Below are 23,666 nucleotides of genomic sequence, written 5' to 3' on the forward strand. Positions count from 1 at the left end.
CAGAACTTCATGAAGGCGATTTGGATGATGCATATCTCGAACTAAGTTGTTGGTGCAAGTAACAATTTGAAGACTATCTGGTTGTCGTAAGCTGTCAATTTTAACTCGAGCTTCTCACTCCAGAATTAGAAATGTGCTCTATATGTATGCTTTCTTCATACGTTTTTCTGCCAGCTGTACTCCATGCTGAGTAATTTAGCTCGTATTTTTTGGAGTATAACACAAAGTTGTATTTAGTTTTTTTTCTATATTTCCATTGAATATATTCTCTAACACTAGTAATTTTTTTTATTGATATTCAAACACTTTAAAAATAATTTTTGTTTAAAAGATATTTATGTAAGAATTATTCAAATTAAAAAAAATAACAAGAGAAAGCTTCACGGAAGCAAAACAAAACCAAATAAAATTTTAAAACTAAATATTACTATTTAATCGTTTTTAAACTAAAAAGAAAAAGAAAAAGAAAAAGAAAAAAATACTTACTTGTCGTTATTTAAAACGACACCGTGCGTTCTCCACAAACTAGTAGAGTGCATAACTATAAAGTATATTGAATAGGTCATCTACCTCGTCTTCGTCGGCTTCTTCATCTTTCGCAGTACCCCGATTCTCTCGCTTGGGTTTACGATCAACCAAACGCAGCTATGGCTTTGCAGTCTGGTATAGGCTTTTCCAAGATCCTCGTCATAGCCGGAACAGGTATTATTAATTTGACATCATTTTCCACACTAGCTTCTTGATTACAAAGAGCTATGATTCGATCTCACTAATTTGTTCTCTTTAGGGTATACTGCTACGGTTTTGCTCAATAACCATAAACTATCGGATCTTCTTGGCGAGCTTCAGGTATTCTTCTAATTTTTCTGTTATTATTGTTAAATTCAAGCCGAGGTGTTGTCCACTTTGTTTTGGGGAAGTTGACTAATTTCGATTTTGTAGTATGGGTTTTCAAGTGGCCATGTAACTATCCTATTGAGTTCCACATTTAGCATATATGATGAATTAGCTCGACTAATTTTTAGTTTCTGTGAAAATTTGAGCCATCTTAGACTCGATATTTTAAAAAAAAAAAATTATTTAATAACCCCCTTTTTTTTCGTTACATCTTTGGTTTGTCATTACAGTCTTTGGTGAAGGGATTGGAGAAATCGAAAGATCAATCAGAAGGAGGATCTGATTACAGTGATCCCATTTTAGCTCAGGTATCGGTTGACTTACTATCTAATGTTTCATTATTATTATTTTTTTTGGATTGGTCATTGATAAATGAAACTGAGACGTAGAAGTATCTGAATTTTCTGTTCAAACTGTCTTTTAGGTGCGTAAATTGGCTGCTGAGGTTCAACAACTTGGTTCAAATCGACATATTACTATTCTGAATGGGAATGATGGCCATGGTATATCTTCCTTCCATTCGAAAATACTCTAAATATTTCTTATTGATAATGCTCTTCGCTTGTTTTTGGGCAAAAAATTTAAGTTTACGAATAACTTCTAAGGGAATGAAGCATTTTTGTGATAGTAGTTAAATTTATCATATCTTACCAGGTAACTTAAAGTCACTTGTAGTTCCCGCTGCTGCATTGGGAGCAATTGGGTATGGTTACATGTGGTGGAAGGTATGCTTTATTTATTCACTTGGTTTTTCTATCATGAATGCCCATTTCATGTGTTAGACAGATTTAGTTGCTTTAATTTATTTATATATAATTGGGGTAATGGGGATGGGGGCTAAGATTTGTGGAAGTATTTATGAAATATGGTATATTTTTTTCTGCTCTTTTTTTTTTCTTCCCGATAACTGCTTATAAGACAGTTGTTTGATTGGTCAGGGTTGTTCATTGTGGGATTTTATGTACGTGACAAAAAGTAATATGGCGAAGGCGGTTTCAAATTTGACAAAACATCTGGAGAACTTATCAGATTATGTTGCAGTAAGTCTCTAGTCTCTACACCTCTGATCTCTTTTTTATTTATCATGATTATGGTTTAAGGAAAACGTTCGCCTTGGGTTAATGTCTCTTGAAAAGGCCATGATATTTATATATATATATATATTTTAAATGGTCAGGGTAGTTAACATTATTGCTAGTATCATATTAATCGACAAAATTTCCTCTTTTTTGTTTTGTTTTCTTTTCTTTGCCATTCAATTCTTTTTTACTTTGAAGTTGTGCTGCTCCTTGAAAGTATTTATGGAAAAAAGAAAAAAAAAATGTTTTTTACGGAGTGCAATATTATGTTCAGCAAACAAAGAAGCATTTGACGCAGAGGATTCAAAACGTGGATGATAAAATGGTGGAGCAGAACAAGCTATCTAGGGAAATAAAGGATGATGTAAGTTTTTCAGCCTCGTTTTAGTTTTTTGTTTTTATTTCTCTAGTTAAAATAGCACAGTTGAGCAGTGTACGTGCTTCTCTAGAGTTGTTAGTAACCTTGTGTTAGGAAACATGTGCCTGTATGTATTTTTTTTATATTTATATATTTGTTTTTTGGTACGATAATTGATGTAGCCCCCTGCCATTTAATAAGATATAATAGCGTCTTTCTACCTCAATAGAATAGATATAGCAGCCACTTCGTTTGACTCGATATGATTTACCGTACTACATGAGCATATTACTGTTAGTTTATACTTCCTCATATGCATATTGATATGGATGTGAAATGATTAGTAGTCATAGCATGTCTCCCTTGTTAATCTCTTATTGTGTTGAAACTTGTGAACAGGTCACTGTTCTGAATGAATCTGTTGATGGTATTGCCTATGACTTGAGTGGATTGCAGAACATGGTTGCTGCCTTGGTGAGTCATGCTGCTTTAGTGTTTAATGTTTATATATATTTTTTGGAAAAAAAAAAACAGTAATCTGTTATTGGCGTTAGCAAGTAAACTTCATAGGGTATTAGCACCTGTAACCTTCAGATTTATAGGAGGCATGCCTTGCCTTTGTTCCCTATTTAGTGAAATTGTACTAATATCTCTTTTTTTTTTCTCTTTTAACAGAACGGGAAGTTATGTGTAATGGAGGGCAAACAGGTAAAAAAAAATCCAGTTTCTCTATTTGGACAAGTGATAGATCTTTGAGGACTAAAAATTGCATTGTCTTCCTTGGCCCAGTGCGTGGACTCTTCTTTTTGTTATCCTAACCTATATATTTAAAAGTCTTAATGGAAGTAGTAAAAGTTAAAAGAAAAAAGCCCTCTCTTACTTTTAATAGTTTTTTCATAGCCTTGGTTTCACTTCCAGCATCTTTCAATATGGTTCCATTGTTTTATGACATGCAGTGGAGTTTATTTTACCTCTTACCTTGATCACCACATGATCGATTGGGTTGCTGACTTGTTTTTGTTGTGACAGGATTTTGCAAATGCTAGTTTATACTACCTGTGCAACTTTATTGATGGGAAGAAGGTCAAAATGCCCGAAGCACTGCAGGTTGGTATCGATAGTTGTACTACTATAGTGCTTCTTGTTTACTTTAGAAGTCGTTCCATATCCACTCCAATTATTAATTTATCTTAGTTATTCCCGAAGTGGCAGGAGCCATTTGTTTGTTTAGAAGTCCTATTTCTAATAGTTTGTGTTCATATCTTATCATTTATTTAATGTTTTTTTTGGTTGTAATCATGAATCAGACGACTTTCTTCAGTTCTCTGTAATGTTCATAAAGCAGTCTAATTTGTTTTCTAATTTGCAGGATCAACTTAAAACTTCTCCCCCATCACGTGGTTCACTCACATTTTCAGAGGCTCCAAGCCTTATGGTTAGTTTGTAAAAACATTTATATTATATATATGTTTGTGTGTGTGTGTATTTTTCCTTTTGTTCTGGTGAAATCATCCTCGTGGAAATGCAAGCAAACATCAAACGTATTTGGATACTTTCACAACTTTAACTGGTTGATATTGTTGCATAATGGTTACATCGACAAAATAATTTATGAAATTTTAGTGTATGGTTCTAAATAGGAACATTGAACCCAAGGATTAGTTTTGAGCCATGGTTTTTCCAATTGACTTTAAGTTCATAGACCATAAAAGTTAATGTGCACACAAACAAACACTGTCCAAAGTTCACATTTTTCTTCAATTTGTGATTGCTCCAGTTTTCATATATTTTACTGTTAAGGTAATTAGGCCACTCTTTCCTTTGTCATAACTTACTGTGCAATTGGATTAATTCTTTTTAATTTGTTATTTTATCACTGTCCTGTAGGGTCTGAAAGACATTACAGATACTTTAGGTTTGAACTATTCTGAAGATGGTACTGACAGGTTGGAGAAATCGTCCAAAAACCTAATAAGGTTTGAACTATTATACTTCCTCTAGTATTATGCTTGATGCACGTTAATGTGTTCTCATCTTCTACATAATTTCACCTTTCTATATAACTGTCAATTCTCTCACTTCATTCTGGCTACCTTAACTAGAAGGATTATCCTTGTAATGGCATTTAATATTTTGATAGTTTAATTTGGGGCATTTATGTTTTACTGCTTACAAATATTGTCCTCGTATGCAGGTCGGTATCAACTAGGTGTTGAAAACATTCTGAACAGAAGATGCTTTCCATCTCTTGGATTATTTTTCTTGCATATATGATTATTGTTTTTTTTTTTCTTTCTTTTTTGAATCTGTGAGTTGATGCAGCTGAATATCATCAACCATAATCTCATGAAGCATGAATGTACACCTTTAAAAATAAACACACAAAAGATTATACATAGGTGTCTCGATTGTGAATCGATTTCTGAATTATGTAATGATATTTTGAATGTTCACTTGCATTAGTAGGAAACAACGAAACATAATAGTTGCAGCGTTGCATTTCCTCATTCATTGGTTATTTTACTTAAAATAATATGTTTTACCTTGTATTGAGAACGAGTGGAGTATGGCACCCATATTTTTTTATTATATATTTGTTATAATGACTAAAATATGTTTTTTTAAATTTACAATTTTATCTATTAATTTTGAGGCTTAATAATTGCATCTTGATTTTTTTTAAATTAAGTATTTCTAATCTCTTAAAATTGTATTCATGTTATATAATATAAAAGTAAGTTTATTGTATTTTTTATTTACTTTTTTATAATTTTATATTTGAAATTGTATTAATTTTTGGAAATATATCATTTTATTACCATATTGCCTGTTTTATAATTAATCATAATTTAATTAAAAATCTAATACCATGAGGTACTTAATAAAACTTCTTTTACATAGGAGTTAACTGTAATCTATTATTTAGGTACTTTTAAGACTGCAATAAGTGAAACTATACAAGGAATATAGTCGCAATTCTCTATTTAAATAGTATCTTGTTTTTGGAAAATTAGTTTAAAATTATACTTTTGACATCAATTTTGGAAAATATATTTTTAATAAAAAATTTATAAATAAAAAATATTTATCATTAAAGAATGTACGATAAATACTAAGTTGCAAGACAAACAATCAGGTATCAAAATTGTGTATTTCCTTTAGATTTTCATATTTTTAATTACATATTTTATTAAGAAAAACTCAAATTTATCAATTAATTCTGTTAATGGGTGAGGTACACTTTTTTTATTTTTATTTTATATATTTTATTCATAGAATAGAGTATATTTAGTTTAGTGTATGTATAAATTTACAGTGTCAATATAAATAAGAACTATTGTTTGAGAATATTTATATAATTAGAAAAATGAAATGAAATATGCTTTATAAGTTCTTCAAGTAAACATATATGACCATTCTTGAAACATAATCAATTATTATTATTATTTTTTAAAAATCATCTAAAACTATTAGAAAATTTTATGGCAACCACTGTTTCTTATCAAATTGTTTCATTTTTACGATATAACAAAGATTTTTTCTATTTTACATTTCCTGTTTACATTTTTACGGTTTATAAACGTTTTTCCCAGTCTGCAAGTGTAACGCCCTAATTTCCTAGAGTTGTTATCATGTGATTTTAAAATGTGTCATTAGCTCGCTAATCGGTGTATTAGATTGAAAAGTGTTATTAAATCAAAATAAAGACTCATTTAATGAAATTTAAGTATAAAAGGTTTTGACATTCATTAAAATTATAAAAGCGTTGCATTGGGATCCCAAAACATTGTTTCAAAATATATTTACAACTCAAAAGTTAGGGTACAGTTGACCTAAGCGACAAAATCCAACATTTGTATAGTGTTCCTCAACTATCCTAGCCGTAGCGGCCAGGCAGGCCAAACATGTACGCGTCGCTCCATGCCCTCCAACTCATGCTTGTTCGGCCTTTCCCTTGCCCTTACTTGCACCATAAAGCACCCATGAGCCAAAGCCCAGCAAGAAAACTCCACACACATAGCATATAACAATTCATTCCAGTAAATGCATAACTTTAAATAGATAACACCAACTATTCACATAGCGGCCTATGCCGACCCAGGTGCATTACCAGGCACCGGGTTCACGGTCTTCACTGAACAGGTGAGTACAACACCCTAGATGGCCATGCCATGGCGACCTGCTTTCAACATGCTTGTTGTCGTTCGGCCTACATTGAACATGCTTATCGCCGATCCCGACCTTCGCTGATCAGTCATAATCACACAAACATGACATCACAATTATAAATACTCATACATAGCATTAAACACAGATAATCAGCCCATGCCCTACTCTACGGGCACAAACAATTTTCTTACCTGTGTTCTGAGCTGACCAAATAGTGCAATCCTGAGCACGATCCCCTAAACCCGGGCCAAAGTGGTAAAACCTAGTCACAACACAATAATAATAAATATCCATCAAGCCCTAAACCAGTTATAAACTTCATAATAATATTCTAGTCTCCAAGACCCCGAATCCTACTAAACCGAGTAGTAGAATCTTTCCCGAGTACTTACGTTTGAGTTCCCGAGCTTTAAACCCTATTTTGGCCATTTCCCCTAATTTGAACCATGGCCCAGCCCCCTAGGGCCGCGACGCGCTACAAGTCAGAGAGCCCCAAGGCTCTCTCTTGAGGGACACGGGTCGCGGCGCACCTCAACCTGCGCCGCGACGCTTGGACAGTTCAGAGACCCCCGAAGCCTTCTGGGTTCATGCGGGTCGTGGTGCTTAAAGAACAGGGCCATGACTTGAGCCCGTGAACCTAGAATTTCCTCTGCATTTTCTCGAGTTAAATCCACAAAAATCCACCCAAATCAATACCCAAACCCAAAATTTCATCTAGAATCCATATCAATACAACATGATCAACATAACTACCCCAAAAGCTGCTCCATAGACTCACCAAAACTCAAAATCAACCAAGGTTTAAACCTAAACAAAAGCCTTTAACTTACAGATGAAACTTAACAAAAATCAAAATAGAACCTTACCTTAATCAGGGAATTCTACCCCTAGCTACCTCAGACTTGCTCCTAGCTCGTTTTCCCCAAGTTCCTAGCCTCAAATCCTCATTTCCCAGCCCTAAATTCCGAGCTTTTCTTCAAAATGTCCCAAAATTTCCAAGCACCAAGAGAGAGAGAGAGTGAGCCGAAGAGAGAGAAAGAGGGAGGACTGAGAGTGTGTTTTTGTGATTAGTTCTAGAGTCCTAAGGTACAAGTCCAAGCCTATCCTTTGAAAATGACCAAATTGCCCCTAGCTTAACTCTTAACCCTTTAATACCACCAAGGGAAAATTCATCATTTGCCCCATTCCCGGTAATTCCTCGAGTATTCCTATAAATTCCCAATTAATCCTAACATACCAAAATAATCGCTAAATAAGTACCTATTACCCGGTAACCCCGAATATGTACTACATTCCCAAAATACCCCTAGACTCACCCCGAGCCAGGTATCTGACCCCGTTGTGGCTATTCCGCGCTCCCTAGGACCGCCTCGGACCACACATCTCAAATATATCTCCACAATACCATGCTCTCAGTCATATCACAAACATGACACACACACACACACACACACACACATATATATATATATATACCCTCAACGGGTAAAAAATTACAAACATGCCCTTATTAACAAAAACGGGCTCACATGCATATTTAATTCACCTAAACATGCATATCTAATCATATAATAATATAATTTGAGTAATCATGTATTGCTACACATATATCACAATTAATCATGTAATAATACGATTAAATCATTTATTGCCCTCCTGGCACACTAATCAAGGCACTAAGACTTATTATCAGTTTTGAGACGTTACAACAAGGGAGGGAATATGATCTTGTTAGTGGACATACGGATCTCGTTAATGGCGACTTGGAGATGACAGAGATTTTGTGTCTGACGACAAATTGTTGCAGAGCTTGAAGGTGCGTCGAGACACTCTGTCTCTGTAGTTTGAACGCAATTACTAATCCTAGACATAATCGACTCTTCATTGTTAGTACCACAGTGCGTGAGGCCATTCTCTAAAAGCAGAGGCAGCAGTAGAGGCTTCAAGGAAATCAGAACCTCTACAACAACAATTGTGTCATCCACTGAATGGGTGATGCTCTTTTCATCTAATTCTTCCAAGAAAGCCATTGATGGAACAAAGCATGTCTTGTTCGAGTCGCAAATCAAATAGTACATGTAAAGAAAGAGGATATGATACATACTAAATTATTAATAACAAAACGTGTGGAAGTGAATCCAACTTCATATTAACTTTACAAGCACGAAGATAATTAAAATACTAATATAATGAACATAGTTTTGTTCAAAAATCTATAAAAGACATGGGTGTTCTCAACCAAAGAACTTACGAGGGAGAAACACACTCGTGTTTGATGAAGAATAGTACTTTTCCCACTATTGTTACTTCTTTGTTAAGACCCTCCAACAGAACATCTATAGCACCTCTTTTGTAAGAGGAATTTACTTCAAAAAAAAAAAAAAAGAGTGGCGAAAAAAAATCAGTATCTTGAAGAAAAGGGAAAAATAACAAAGCTTATGCTCATTCTCAAGAAACCTGGTCGAAGAGCACCAAGATTTTCTTCCAAGAAAGCCATTGACGGAAACTTCAAATGATGTCTATTAGAGAAACCTATTAAGTTGAGTATCATTAGTTTATATTGTAATTTTTTAGACAAAAAAAGAATATTTAAAAAAGCAGGCAAGTATAGAGTAGGAGTGTGGCACATGTTGACTCCTTCTCATGCAATGGTTGAGCTAAATGGAAAATTGTTTTCTTTGACTTTTGTCTCTTTTTGTGGATGTTTCCATCTTTGCAGTGGTGGGTCTCTAGGTATTTATGGATTTTATGCATTGGTCCTTTAAATTTTTGTTGGAGGCAGGAGGTTGAAAGCTTCAGTTGGTTCTCGAGGTCGACTGTTTCTCTTTTCTTTAGTTCATTTATTTTGGTCGAGTGTCAAAAATAAGTATTTGCCATTAAAATTTAACTTTCATCTCCTCCAGATTTTTTTTATTGTTGTTGTGTGAGTTAATTTTGGGTATATGTTTAGTTATCTCTAAGTATATTTTAGGTTGATGTTTAGTTGATTTCTAATTGAGTAAGTTTTTAATTTTTCTTGACACATTTTACAATGCAGTGATAAGTTCTTTTTGTTATTCTTTTTAGTTTATTTTGGGTTTATGTTCATATGTTCTGATATACATTTTTTATTTTTTTGGCACATTTTTACAATGCAGTAATAAGTTTTTCAATGTTGTTTTGTTGTTTTTTTTTAAGTTTATTTTGGTTAATGCAACATGTTGTGTTTTGTTGATTTACATGTGTTTTTTCAATATTGTATTGCTGTGGGGTTGCTGTCTAGTTGATTTTAAGTTGTTTTTTCAATACTATATTTGTAACTCCCTACTAATTCAGGACAGTTACACTGTGTGTTTAAAATAGTGCTCAACTCGCTAAATGAGTTATTTGGACTTAAATGTGTAATTAAACTAAATAAAGGGTAGGTGTTAAATTTTTTGGCCAAAGGAGTAATAATTCATTAAGAGAATTTAATATGTACATGGGATCCCAGAAAAGAGTTTAAAAACTGATAAAGGACAAACACTATACAAATTAGCCATCCTAAGTGGCAAAATGATCAGTAATTCTAGATCCAAAAAAGAAACCTCGATCGTGGTGATCGAGCAGGCCGCATATGTACACAACGCCCCTGAAGCTCCCCAAATCATGGCTCGCCCAGTCTCTCTTTGCCCTTATATGCACCATAGAGCACCCGTGAGCCAAGACCCAACAAGAAAACCTCACATGATATAACAATAGTCCCAAACATTCAAAAGCATTAAACACATGTTTCACAAAACATCAGATATATTTATTCCAATCATATAAATGGTAAACACGTTCCACAGTTTACAAATATATTCATTTCAATCGTATAATAAATTACACGGCCTAGGAAAGCAGCCTTGTCGAACGACCCAACAGAGCGAGAAGCTACACAGGCATTCAACACATGGTTTGTGTTGGGCAAGCGGGGACCACACCCTCAAATTGAACTTGCCCTCAATCACATGGCCCAGTGACACACAGTCATGTCGAGTGGCCCAACCAAGTGAGATACGTAGTCAGGCACTCAACTCACGGTTCATGACCCGCATTCCACATGCTTTGCCGACCAGCCCCACGCTCAATGCGATGGTCGTTTGACCCCACGTTCAATACGATGGCCGAATATTAGTTATACCATTGTTGACGCGGTTTTTCGCCAACAGTAGATTAAGAAATCGAATAGGGAGATTAGTGCTAAATTATAAACTGTAATGAAATAATAAAAACCATCTCGCACACACACAAATTTTACGTGGTTCAGTGGTTAAAATCCACCTAGTCCACGAGACAATATTATACTTTTCTCTCTCAATTTCTGCAGAGTTTTGTTAATACAAAAATGGCTGTCCCTTTCCCTGTCCATTATTCCTGATATTTATAGAGGAATTTCTGGACAGGTTTGGGTAACCACGTGAATAAATAAGGTATACATTTAATACAAATTATTCCCATTTACATTGGGATATGATTTGATAACATATTAGAATATACTCCTGCTATCTCGGATAATAAATGATAGATATTCAATATAGCCTGGGCATTAATGAGTAGATAAGGAATCTCTGAATCTCTTGGGATCCTTCAGTATGCATTCTGTCTAGGTTTCCACGACCTGAATATCTCGCCTGATCTCGTGTTCAAAGACTATATGAACCCTAGCTCGTAGTAAGCTTAGAGAGCCCAAAGTCAGATCTTGCCATTATAAGTCTCGAACTCGATTGTTATCCCGAGAGGTGGTCTGATAATAACATGTGTATCATGTATGAACTGGATTGATCCTCGATATGCTCACATCATTGTTAACCAGATATCTTACTTGGTTATTTTTCCTCATATTCATCCGCCAACTGTACCCGAGATGAGTAATTGAACTCGTGCTAATTTTAGGGTACAACATTTTCCCCCCAAGCTCCTGTTCGTGCTTGATGTTGTCACTTTTTGACATGCACAATAGGGGCTTTTAGGCTTCTGCCATGTAAAATCGTGCCTGGCCACTACTCGAGTACCAGACACGTGGCTTTCTACAATTGGCATCCGTTTGGGTTTCGAGGATTGTGACAAACATCCAGTCAACTTTTTGCCCTCGTATGTTCATTTAATCATGGCCTTTGGATCTCGAGCTACCCCAATCGGATGGCCCGAATTAATTCCCATAGTTTACATATAAATAGGGTGATCAGACCTGAACCCTCAGCACCTTTGCATAAAAAAAGTTTCCATTTCAAAAACAATTTCTATTTTTCTTCTCCAACTTCTCTAAAAAACCCTCCATCGCCTTTCAGATTCTTAAAAGATTTCAGGGAGTTTCTTGTGGATGTATCGACATTTTCTCTTAATCGATCATATCAACTATAAGTATTTCCTCATCTAGTTTGAATTTTTTAACTCTTTGCTTTCCAGTGAGTTTCTTTTTATTGTGAAAAACATCCTTTTCTCAATGTCGTTTATGTTACATATGTTTGTAAATAGGTGATAGGATTCAATTTAGGCTAAACGAATGATATTAGGCTTATTTAGAAACAAGGTTTTCATAAAACTTGGCAAACTTTCTGGGTTTTTCAATGAAAATTCTAATGGTAAATCGGTTTGAATACCTGTTTGGGGTGTAGAATCCGAAAGGATTTTAGGTTTGATCCTAGGTAGCTTAAAGGTTACGATTCCTTAGGTGTTTTTGCATTAAACTGCTGTCAAAAGGAAAGTATTGGGTCTGATGGATTTAACACAAGAATCCCGAAGTATCAGGGAATTTTAAGAAATCGAAGCGCGTGGCCTAGGACCACGCATGGGACCTCATGTTGAGGCCATGACACAACTCAGCTCGTATAATTTTTCAAATCTCGAAAGTAAACCACTTAAACCTTTGGACTTCCGTACCTCCACAGCCGTAGTTAGAAAGCCTACTAATAGGCCACTTTTTAGTCAGGCGATCTGAATTATGGCACCCGCAAAGAAGAACGTCGGGAACTCCTCTGCTCATAACATAGATAAAGGCAATCAAGTCGCCTTTGATTCTCCCATCCCTCATTTCGGTCCTGTGGTGGAGAGAGAAATCATGGTCGACCCCAACGCATTCTTCGAGGCCGAGCACATAGTCTCCCGGATAACGACTTAGGGAAAAGTTAACAAGATCCTACTGACTCATAGGATAGAGATAGGGGCTGATGGCCTTATTGACCGACATGTGCTGGAGGGAGAGCGGAGCTGCGTCCCTCTCCAAGATGACTATGGGGCTTGGAGTGATGAGCACTTGAAGGCCGATGCCTTCCTCCCATTGGACCAGTATTTTGTAGACTTTCTGAACTACGTCAAACTGGCTCCATTCTAGCTCCCCCCAAACTCATAGAGGCTTTTGGCGAGGTTAAAATATTTGTTTCTGAGGCACGAGTGGGAGGTCCCCACTCCGGTAGACATCGTGTACTTCTTCTGCCTCAAGGCCTGTCTCGACCAGAAAGGGAGAGGTGATGGTTTCTACTACCTCACTCGTAACCCCAACTCTGCCTCTGTCATCGACCTCCCCAGCCACCCAAATGACTATAAAGATTTGTTCTTTATGTCAAATGGGTTCAAGAACTGCAACCATCAATACTTCAACCATCCTCGTAAGTCTTCTATCTTTATGAATTCATCAAGTGAACTTTTTATCACTTGTGCATTGTTGATTTTTTTTGTTTAAGGATTCTGACTGAGTTCGTTCTTTGTGCAGCTATATTTGCGAGGACAAAGCGGTCTGCGACCCTCGGGGGTCAGTATAAGACCTTGTCTAGGCATCCTCCAAGGGAGAAAGAATATCGTAAGACTGTGAATGATGCCACCATGGTGTGTTGCAATATGATTAGCAAGAGCCAAACGCTAGCTCTAAGGACCCGAGCTCCTTTTCCTGTCATCCTCGAGCTCCCTCCTCCTCAAGAGGCCTTGCCAGCCAATGAGGACGTCAAAGAGGAAGAAGATGTGGCACCGCTGGTGCGTAAAAGGAGAGCTTCTGAAGATAGTCAGGAGCCCGATCCAGAGCAAGCTGCGTCCGGGGCAGCAGCCGGCCAAGGTAACCCATACCCTTACAAAGAGTTAGATCGCGCTGCTGCTAGTTATAGGCTAATTCGATTCAACCCTAACTAGCTCGTTAGTCGTCACCCCACTGACTCGGACCAAAGCATAACCCTCATCCAATGTGTGGACCATTTGGTGGTACGCTATGACCACAACTATCCCAAAGGTACCATCACAGTTGACAAAATTCTCCATTTTAGGTCCACTATTTTTGAGGAGTATGGGACAAACCATAGGACATGGCCTTCCCTGTGTCAGGGTGCATATGCCCTTGGTTTTAGGTAGTATGCAGATGAGTCCAGCCCCGAGGAAGGACCTGAACCCCCTAGGACCATTTTAGATTCTCCATCACCTCCGTTAATCCAAGAGTTAGAGGTTGTGCCTAGCCCAGTCAATAAACCCGAGCTGATTTGTAGCACCCACATTATTTTGATATATATAGCCAATAATCACATGATTGCATTGCATTACATATCATACAATATGTATAATTTGAGCATATGCATATTCTTATAAGTGTTCTCATGTATAAGTATAAAAGTTGTGTATGTGATGTCTATATGTATGCTCAATATTATTAACCTTGTGGCATTTGAGTTGTCTTTTATGGGTGTTTGATGTGCTCAAGATATAAGAAAGTATGAAAAATATGGACAAGGCATGGAATTAAGTGTTGAAAGTGAGATATAGAAGGCAAAATAGGTTAAGTAGTGGAAAATAGTACAATGTCGATTACTAGTATTTCGGTGTAAAATTGAGTATTTATGGATTTACCAAATGTAATCGAGGTATGATTAAGGTCTCATTGATGATGTAAAAATGGTTTTAGAACCATTAGATCAATTCTTGATGGGAGGTATACATAATCAGTGGTATTGATGCAAAGTCAAAACGAGCTTAGCATAAGTGCGCTACGCTCGATCGGGTAAGCATAACTATTGGGTATGAAGTCATATGGACCTAAGGTTTGGTATGAGTGTTTTACACATAAGGATAATAGGCCTAGCAGATGATTAAGTCGAAATTATTGAAGTGATAAGGTTTTCATAAGTCAAAAGGTGAAATGATGAGATGAAAGGTGTCAACTTTTGACAATAAGGCTAAATCATTGAAAATAAGGAATTTTCATCAAACCTTATCACTTTGCACGACCATTATTCTGAAAAACAGAGAGAAAATAAAACCAAAAACCATTTCTTGGCTGGTTTGAAGAAATTCTAAGGAGATCCAAGTGAAAGCAAAGCCAAAGAAGTAGATTAAGCTTAGTTCTAGCCTTTTTATGGTAAGTTCTTGTACTTGGAAGTTAAACTATGTTTTTGAATTTTTCTGAGAACTTATATATGGTGTTTTATCCTTTTTAAGATATTTCTTGGGGTTTCCAAGTGGTTTGAGGTTTAGAAAAGCTTGAAGAGATTGTTTTCGCCGAAAAGTTGCTCGGTAAGTGAAATTTTGTGTTTTATGAGGTTTTTGGGGTTCTTGGAGTACAAGATGATTTTTGGTTATTTGATTGAGTTTATAAGAGAGTATATATGTTTATAAATGTTTGAATATATGTGGAGACTCATTTAATTTGGGTGATGATCTAGGAGATAAGAATTTTATCAAAATCGGTATATGATAACTTTATGATGAATCATGTTGGCATTTGGGATATATGGTTATGGCAGGTTAATTGATGTTGATTATTGGTGTATTTTGATATTTGAGGATAGCTAAAATTAAGGGGAAACTCTGTCAAAATTTCCCCAAATGTCTAAGATAAATCTAATGCTCGATCTAGGTGGTTTAAGGCATTTTAGGCATGTTTTGGGTATGAAATTTGATATGAAGTCTTATGGGTATTTTTAAATGAGAGTTCAATGTATTACTGCCATCATTATGATGAGAAATCCATGCTATTGTCAGGATAAGCACATCAATACCTAAGACATCACTTGTTACACGGTGAAATATATTGTGGACAAAAGGTAAGTAAAGTACTCAACTGCAACACAAGAATTATGTGTTATGTGAAAGTATGCATTATATGAATATTTTGTGAGTAAGTGGTATTAACATACAGTGACACTTCATCATAAATTTGTATGCATGGCATAATAGTGATATGGTAAATTATTATATGATATAAGACCATGCATGATATTATGATGATTAATTATATGATGCCTTTGCAAGTTTTGTGCAACATAAAAGAAAGTTGTAATAAGAAGTTTAAGTTCAGTGCCACTGTTTTGAAAAGGCAAATGAAAGTGTTAATAAGTGTAAACGGAGGCCTATAGTAGGCTTATAGTGGCTGCCCAATAATTTGGGCTAGGTTTAGTGAACCAATTATATTGTTTGCCATATTTCCGTTTTTATTTCTCCTCCATATGAGTTATTGTTATATGTATTGACACCACAGTGTGTGGCCGCCTTAACTCTTGAGCCTGACGGGGCAACGATGGAATAAGGTTTTTAATGTGCCCTACTGTGGTGAAGGCTAGCCGGAGGAGAACCCATGGGATTTTGTATTATATGTGTAACAAGCCCTGCAGGCATTGACCAATTCAAACAGTGTGCACAATATTAAGGGGCCCAAAATTTAAAAAGAAGTTGTATATGTCCATTGATATTGAGTAATCATTAGCATTGTATGCATTACTTTGCTTACTGAGCTTTAGGCTCACAGTTGTCTTGTGTTGCAGGTAGAGAAAGAAATATGTGAATGATATGAGGAGAACTGAAGCATGGTCCTGACCCTGATTTGTACATATGAACACATCGACCTTTTTGTGGGTTATTTCAGTTATCAGTGAGATGTTTGTAATAAAGTGTGAAGTTATGTTTTGAAAATAAATTGGGTTATTTAATACTTATGTATAATATGTTTGAGACACACTTTATGTTTAATGTAAATAATGTGAAATAAGTTTTCAAGTTTTAAAAAAAAAAAAAAAAAAAAATGTCCAGACTTCCGCAGAAATAAATTATGATATAGTTTTAAAACGTAACACCTCAAATATGGTTTTTAACTAAAATAAGTGAGGGTGTTACAAGTTGGTATCAGAGCGCCATGGTTAAAATGTTCTTGTAGACCGTTCATATGCACACGTTGAGGAAAGGATAATGCTCAGTTCATCTGTAAATTTTATGTGTGCATTTATTATGTGTTGGTTGCATGCATCATGTGCTTTATTGGCTAAATGACATAAGTTATGGACATTTTGTCTTAAAAGATATATAATAACACAGATGGATCATGAACATGGAATGGGGGCTACTGAAGGCTCTTGCAGCAATAAATATGAACAAGAAATGGCTCAACTTCGAGCGGTGGTGAATAGACAGGCTGAACAAATTGAGAAGTTGTTAGCAGAACAACGACAAAGGCAAGCACCAACACCACCTACTGAAACTCCAACACCTCCACAAGCTCCACCTGCAGTGCACCCCATGGAACCATTATATGAACGGTTCCGAAAACAACGCCCACCAGTATTTGAAGGTAGCACTGACCCACTTGACGCACAAGACTGGAAGAGTTCTTTAGAAGACATCTTTGAGTTCATGCAACTAAGTGACAGGGAAAAAGTTTCTTGTGCTGCACATACACTTAAAAAGGATGCTAAGATCTGGTGGGAAGTGGTTAAGCAGACTAGAGAAGTGAATCAGATGACTTGGGCAGAATTTGAACTGGTCTTCAATGAGAAGTTTTATAATGAAGCTGTGTTGACTGCCAAAGTAAGTGAGTTCACTAGATTGCAACAGGGGAATCTATCAGTGGCTGAGTACGCCAGGACATTTGACCGGTTAGCCAAGTTTGCACCAGACTTGGTTAACACTGAAACTAGTAGAGTGAATCGCTTCCTGGAGGGTCTACAACCAGAATTGGCTAGAGATGTAGATATGGGACGTACAGGGCCTCTTTCTTATGCTCAGGCTGTGGAGAAAGCTTTGAGAGCTGAACACAGAGAAGAAAAAATAACAAAAGCTAAAGCTGCTACTAGCATGCCTCGTAGAGACACTCCATTCAACAAAGAACAAAGCCGCTTTCACAATGACAACAAAAGAGGGGCCCAGAATTTCCAATTTAGACAAGGACAGAATAAGAAATTTAAAGGAGGTCAGCAAAACAGGCAACCTGGATTCCAACAAATGCCACGATGTCAAACTTGTGGAAAGAATCATTTCGGGGAGTGCAGGCTTCTAACTAAGAGCTGCTTCAAATGTGGCAAGGGGGATCATTTTATCAAAGATTGTCCATTGATGAAGAACCAACAAATGAAGGAAGAACCTCAGAGGACAAATGCTAGTGTGTTCACGATTACTCAGGCTGATGCTGATACCAACAACTCTGTTGTGTCAGGTGATATTTTTGCATCTGGTATTCTCACTCATGCATTAATAGATTCAGGTGCCACGCATTCATTTGCATCATTGACATATGTAAAAAGGTTGGGTAGATCGTGTGAAAAATTGTCAGAAGTTTTTAGTACAATGTTACCATCTGGAGAGATTCTGTATTCTACTCATTGGTTGAGGGGGGTTCCTATTTGCATTGATGGTAGGGAATTATATGCTGATCTAATAATGTTAGAGATGGCCGATTATGAGGTGATTTTGGGTATGGATTGGCTTTCAAAGTATAATGCCACTATTGATTGTAGAAGGAAAACAGTGATATTTAAGCCTTCGGAGGAAGATGAGTTTATGTTTACTGGAGCGACATCAAAAGGTTGCATTCCATTAATTTCTGCTATGAAGGCCAGGCGACTGTTGGAAAGTGGATGTGTGGGTTATCTCGCCAGTGTGGTTGACACGTATAAGGAGCAAAAGTTAAAACCGGAAGATGTACCGGTAGTTAGAGATTTCTTAGAAGTATTTCCAGAAGATTTACCGGGATTGCCTCCAGACAGAGAAATTGAATTTGTGATTGAGCTACTTCCTGGTACAGCCCCTGTGTCCAAGGCACCTTATAGAATGGCACCAGCAGAACTAAAGGAATTAAAGATACAGTTGCAAGAACTCCTGGATAAAAAGTTTATCAGGCCTAGTTTTTCACCATGGGGAGCTCCGGTGCTATTTGTGAAGAAAAAGGATGGGACGATGCGAATGTGTATTGATTATAGAGAATTGAACAAGTTGACAATCAAGAATAAGTATCCACTTCCTAGAATTGATGATCTTTTTGATCAATTACAAGGAAGAGGAGTGTTTTCAAAGATTGATTTGAGATCTGGGTATCATCAATTAAAGATTAGAGAAGAGGATGTACCAAAGACCGCATTTCGAACTCGGTATGGCCATTATGAGTTCCTTGTGATGCCATTTGGATTAACTAATGCTCCAGCTGCATTCATGGACTTGATGAACAGGGTGTTTAAGGACTACCTTGATAAGTTTGTAATAGTGTTTATTGATGATATCTTGGTGTATTCTCGATCCCAAGAAGAACATGAGGAACATTTGAGGTTGACGTTGGAGAAATTAAAAGAAAAACAACTCTATGCCAAATTTAAGAAATGTGAATTTTGGCTAGAGAAGGTGGCATTTTTGGGCCATATAGTCTCAAAAGATGGTATTGCGGTGGATCCATCAAAGATTGAAGCTGTTAGTAAGTGGAATAGACCAACAAATGTTTCAGAAGTAAGGAGTTTTCTGGGATTAGCAGGCTATTACCGAAGATTTGTTGAAGGATTTTCCAAGATAGCAATGCCATTGACACAACTCACGAGGAAGAATCATAAGTTTGAATGGACTGAAGCTTGTGAGAAAAGTTTTCAAGATTTGAAGCAAAGATTGGTTTCTGCTCCAGTACTTACTATTCCATCTGGATCAGGAGGACTTGTGATTTATAGTGACGCTTCGAAGCAAGGTTTAGGGTGTGTGTTGATGCAGAATGGCAAAGTCATAGCTTATGCTTCTAGACAATTGAAGGACTATGAACAGAAATATCCAACACATGATCTGGAGTTGGCAGCAGTTGTTTTTGCACTAAAGATTTGGAGACATTATCTGTATGGTGAGAAGTGCGAAATATATACCGATCATAAAAGTCTCAAGTATTTCTTCACTCAGAAGGAATTAAATATGAGACAAAGGAGATGGTTGGAGCTAGTGAAGGATTATGACTGTCAAATACTTTATCATCCTGGAAAAGCAAATGTAGTTGCAGACGCACTGAGTAGAAAGTCTCATGGTAATGTGTCATTTTTGAGGAAACTGACAAGACCACTTCAGGAGGACATGTGCAGAGCGGAGATTGAGGTGATCACAGGAAGATTATCAGTGATGACTATTCAGTCTACCTTGTTAGAGAGAATCAAACAAGGTCAATGTGAGGATCCTTACTTGGTGGAACAAAAAGGTGAATTGGAAAGTGGGAAGGTCAATGAGTTTAGTGTGTCATGTAATGGGATGCTAAAGTTCAAGCAAAGAGTTTGTGTCCCTAATAATGAGGAGTTGAAGAGAGAAATCCTTACCGAAGCTCACAATACCTTGTATTCAGTACATCCGGGGACAACCAAGATGTTTAATGACTTGAAAAGACACTACTGGTGGCCCAACATGAGAAAGGATGTGGTCGAGTTTGTAGCCAAGTGTTTAACCTGTCAACAAGTGAAAGCTGAACATCAGAAACCTGCTGGTTTACTACAACCAATACGGATACCAGAGTGGAAATGGGAAGAGATTACTATGGATTTTGTTGTTGGATTGCCAAAGAGTTCTAAACAACATGATGCTATCTGGGTTATAGTAGACCGATATACAAAATCAGCACACTTTCTTCCGGTACGCATGACTTATACTATGGATCAGTGGGCTGAATTATATGTTCAAGAGGTTGTTAGACTTCATGGAGTGCCAGTATCTATAATTTCAGACCGGGATGCTCGATTTACTTCATTGTTTTGGGAAAGTTTACAGAGAGCATTGGGCACAAAATTGAAGTTTACTACGGCATATCACCCCCAATCTGATGGACAATCTGAAAGGACCATTCAAACTCTTGAAGATATGCTTCGAGCTTGTGTCCTAGATTTTCAAGGATCATGGGAGAAGTATTTGTGTCTGATAGAGTTTTCTTATAACAATAGCTTTCATGCAACGATTGGTGTAGCACCGTATGAAATGTTATATGGCAGAAAATGCAGATCACCAATTCATTGGGATGAAATGGGAGAAAGAAAGTATCTTGGTCCAGATCTGGTCAGAAGGACAACTGAAGCAGTAGAGAAGATAAGAAAAAGAATGTTAACGGCTCAAAGTAGGCAAAAGAGTTACGCTGATCGAAAGCGAAGAGATGTGGAGTTCAACATTGGGGACAAGGTATTTGTGAAAATTGCCCCTATGAAAGGAGCAATGAGGTTTGGAAAGAAAGGGAAGTTAAGCCCAAGATTTATTGGACCTTTTGAAGTATTGGAAAAGGTGGGAAAGGTAGCCTATAGACTGGCATTACCGCCATCACTGTCAAATGTCCACGATGTTTTTCATGTCTCATTATTGAGAAAATACGTGCCAGATCCTTCACATGTGCTAAACTACGAGCCAATAGAAGTTGAACAAGACCTAACATATGAAGAAAAACCAGTGAAAATTCTTGACAGAAAAGAGAAAGAGTTGAGAAATAAGAAGATTTCACTGGTTAAGGTCTTGTGGAGAAGTTCAAACATTGAGGAAATGACATGGGAACGGGAAGATGAAATGAGATCTAAATACCCAGAGCTATTTGGGTAAGAGAAATTTCGAGGACGAAATTTTTATAAGGTGTAGAGGATTGTAGCACCCACATTATTTTGATATATATAGCCAATAATCACATGATTGCATTGCATTACATATCATACAATATGTATAATTTGAGCATATGCATATTCTTATAAGTGTTCTCATGTATAAGTATAAAAGTTGTGTATGTGATGTCTATATGTATGCTCAATATTATTAACCTTGTGGCATTTGAGTTGTCTTTTATGGGTGTTTGATGTGCTCAAGATATAAGAAAGTATGAAAAATATGGACAAGGCATGGAATTAAGTGTTGAAAGTGAGATATAGAAGGCAAAATAGGTTAAGTAGTGGAAAATAGTACAATGTCGATTACTAGTATTTCGGTGTAAAATTGAGTATTTATGGATTTACCAAATGTAATCGAGGTATGATTAAGGTCTCATTGATGATGTAAAAATGGTTTTAGAACCATTAGATCAATTCTTGATGGGAGGTATACATAATCAGTGGTATTGATGCAAAGTCAAAACGAGCTTAGCATAAGTGCGCTACGCTCGATCGGGTAAGCATAACTATTGGGTATGAAGTCATATGGACCTAAGGTTTGGTATGAGTGTTTTACACATAAGGATAATAGGCCTAGCAGATGATTAAGTCGAAATTATTGAAGTGATAAGGTTTTCATAAGTCAAAAGGTGAAATGATGAGATGAAAGGTGTCAACTTTTTACAATAAGGCTAAATCATTGAAAATAAGGAATTTTCATCAAACCTTATCACTTTGCACGACCATTATTCTGAAAAACAGAGAGAAAATAAAACCAAAAACCATTTCTTGGCTGGTTTGAAGAAATTCTAAGGAGATCCAAGTGAAAGCAAAGCCAAAGAAGTAGATTAAGCTTAGTTCTAGCCTTTTTATGGTAAGTTCTTGTACTTGGAAGTTAAACTATGTTTTTGAATTTTTCTGAGAACTTATATATGGTGTTTTATCCTTTTTAAGATATTTCTTGGGGTTTCCAAGTGGTTTGAGGTTTAGAAAAGCTTGAAGAGATTGTTTTCGCCGAAAAGTTGCTCGGTAAGTGAAATTTTGTGTTTTATGAGGTTTTTGGGGTTCTTGGAGTACAAGATGATTTTTGGTTATTTGATTGAGTTTATAAGAGAGTATATATGTTTATAAATGTTTGAATATATGTGGAGACTCATTTAATTTGGGTGATGATCTAGGAGATAAGAATTTTATCAAAATCGGTATATGATAACTTTATGATGAATCATGTTGGCATTTGGGATATATGGTTATGGCAGGTTAATTGATGTTGATTATTGGTGTATTTTGATATTTGAGGATAGCTAAAATTAAGGGGAAACTCTGTCAAAATTTCCCCAAATGTCTAAGATAAATCTAATGCTCGATCTAGGTGGTTTAAGGCATTTTAGGCATGTTTTGGGTATGAAATTTGATATGAAGTCTTATGGGTATTTTTAAATGAGAGTTCAATGTATTACTGCCATCATTATGATGAGAAATCCATGCTATTGTCAGGATAAGCACATCAATACCTAAGACATCACTTGTTACACGGTGAAATATATTGTGGACAAAAGGTAAGTAAAGTACTCAACTGCAACACAAGAATTATGTGTTATGTGAAAGTATGCATTATATGAATATTTTGTGAGTAAGTGGTATTAACATACAGTGACACTTCATCATAAATTTGTATGCATGGCATAATAGTGATATGGTAAATTATTATATGATATAAGACCATGCATGATATTATGATGATTAATTATATGATGCCTTTGCAAGTTTTGTGCAACATAAAAGAAAGTTGTAATAAGAAGTTTAAGTTCAGTGCCACTGTTTTGAAAAGGCAAATGAAAGTGTTAATAAGTGTAAACGGAGGCCTATAGTAGGCTTATAGTGGCTGCCCAATAATTTGGGCTAGGTTTAGTGAACCAATTATATTGTTTGCCATATTTCCGTTTTTATTTCTCCTCCATATGAGTTATTGTTATATGTATTGACACCACAGTGTGTGGCCGCCTTAACTCTTGAGCCTGACGGGGCAACGATGGAATAAGGTTTTTAATGTGCCCTACTGTGGTGAAGGCTAGCCGGAGGAGAACCCATGGGATTTTGTATTATATGTGTAACAAGCCCTGCAGGCATTGACCAATTCAAACAGTGTGCACAATATTAAGGGGCCCAAAATTTAAAAAGAAGTTGTATATGTCCATTGATATTGGGTAATCATTAGCATTGCATGCATTACTTTGCTTACTGAGCTTTAGGCTCACAGTTGTCTTGTGTTGCAGGTAGAGAAAGAAATATGTGAATGATATGAGGAGAACTGAAGCATGGTCCTGACCCTGATTTGTACATATGAACACATCG

The 23,666-nt window shown here is 36.4% G+C and overlaps 3 protein-coding genes and 1 long non-coding RNA gene across 4 annotated transcripts; all 4 read left to right on the forward strand.

The window, feature by feature from the left end:
- Window positions 1-544: 544 nt before the first annotated feature.
- LOC133823098 (uncharacterized) lies at window positions 545-4,841 on the forward strand. The gene is made up of 13 exons (XM_062255690.1): window positions 545-702; window positions 788-849; window positions 1,128-1,205; window positions 1,322-1,400; window positions 1,552-1,622; window positions 1,836-1,937; window positions 2,251-2,340; window positions 2,734-2,808; window positions 3,010-3,042; window positions 3,364-3,441; window positions 3,704-3,769; window positions 4,222-4,310; window positions 4,529-4,841. Exons 1-13 carry the CDS (start codon window positions 648-650, stop codon window positions 4,548-4,550), a joined length of 900 nt encoding a protein of 299 aa, XP_062111674.1. The 5' UTR covers window positions 545-647; the 3' UTR covers window positions 4,551-4,841.
- Window positions 4,842-14,040: 9,199 nt separating this feature from the next.
- LOC133823100 (uncharacterized) lies at window positions 14,041-15,729 on the forward strand. The gene is made up of 3 exons (XR_009888142.1): window positions 14,041-14,839; window positions 14,920-14,994; window positions 15,463-15,729. It is a non-coding gene; the product is annotated as an uncharacterized LOC133823100 (long non-coding RNA).
- A 962-nt stretch (window positions 15,730-16,691) lies between these two features.
- LOC133823099 (uncharacterized) lies at window positions 16,692-19,629 on the forward strand (the record flags this gene model as incomplete). The annotated part of the gene is made up of 1 exon (XM_062255691.1): window positions 16,692-19,629. A coding segment is annotated over exon 1 (2,841 nt), but the record flags the coding sequence as incomplete, so codon positions are not given.
- Window positions 19,630-19,782: 153 nt separating this feature from the next.
- On the forward strand, window positions 19,783-20,485 carry LOC133824996 (uncharacterized). Its single transcript, XM_062258001.1, has 3 exons — window positions 19,783-20,043; window positions 20,173-20,328; window positions 20,420-20,485. The coding sequence occupies exons 1-3, from the start codon at window positions 19,783-19,785 to the stop codon at window positions 20,483-20,485; spliced, it is 483 nt and encodes a 160-aa protein (XP_062113985.1).
- Window positions 20,486-23,666: the final 3,181 nt, after the last annotated feature.

Source organism: Humulus lupulus, chromosome 3, assembly GCF_963169125.1.
Source record: "Humulus lupulus chromosome 3, drHumLupu1.1, whole genome shotgun sequence".
Classification (NCBI taxonomy): Eukaryota; Viridiplantae; Streptophyta; class Magnoliopsida; order Rosales; family Cannabaceae; genus Humulus; species Humulus lupulus.

Coding starts and splice junctions, on each gene's coding strand:
- LOC133824996 (XM_062258001.1), top strand. CDS start 19,783: ATGTGCAGAGCGGAGATTGAGGTGATCACAGGAAGATTATCAGTGATG. Junction 20,044..20,172: donor CTCACAATACCTTGTATTCA/GTACATCCGGGG, acceptor GCTGAACATCAG/AAACCTGCTGGTTTACTACA. Junction 20,329..20,419: donor AATCAGCACACTTTCTTCCG/GTACGCATGACT, acceptor CTATAATTTCAG/ACCGGGATGCTCGATTTACT.
- LOC133823098 (XM_062255690.1), top strand. CDS start 648: ATGGCTTTGCAGTCTGGTATAGGCTTTTCCAAGATCCTCGTCATAGCC. Junction 850..1,127: donor ATCTTCTTGGCGAGCTTCAG/GTATTCTTCTAA, acceptor TTGTCATTACAG/TCTTTGGTGAAGGGATTGGA. Junction 2,341..2,733: donor CTAGGGAAATAAAGGATGAT/GTAAGTTTTTCA, acceptor ACTTGTGAACAG/GTCACTGTTCTGAATGAATC.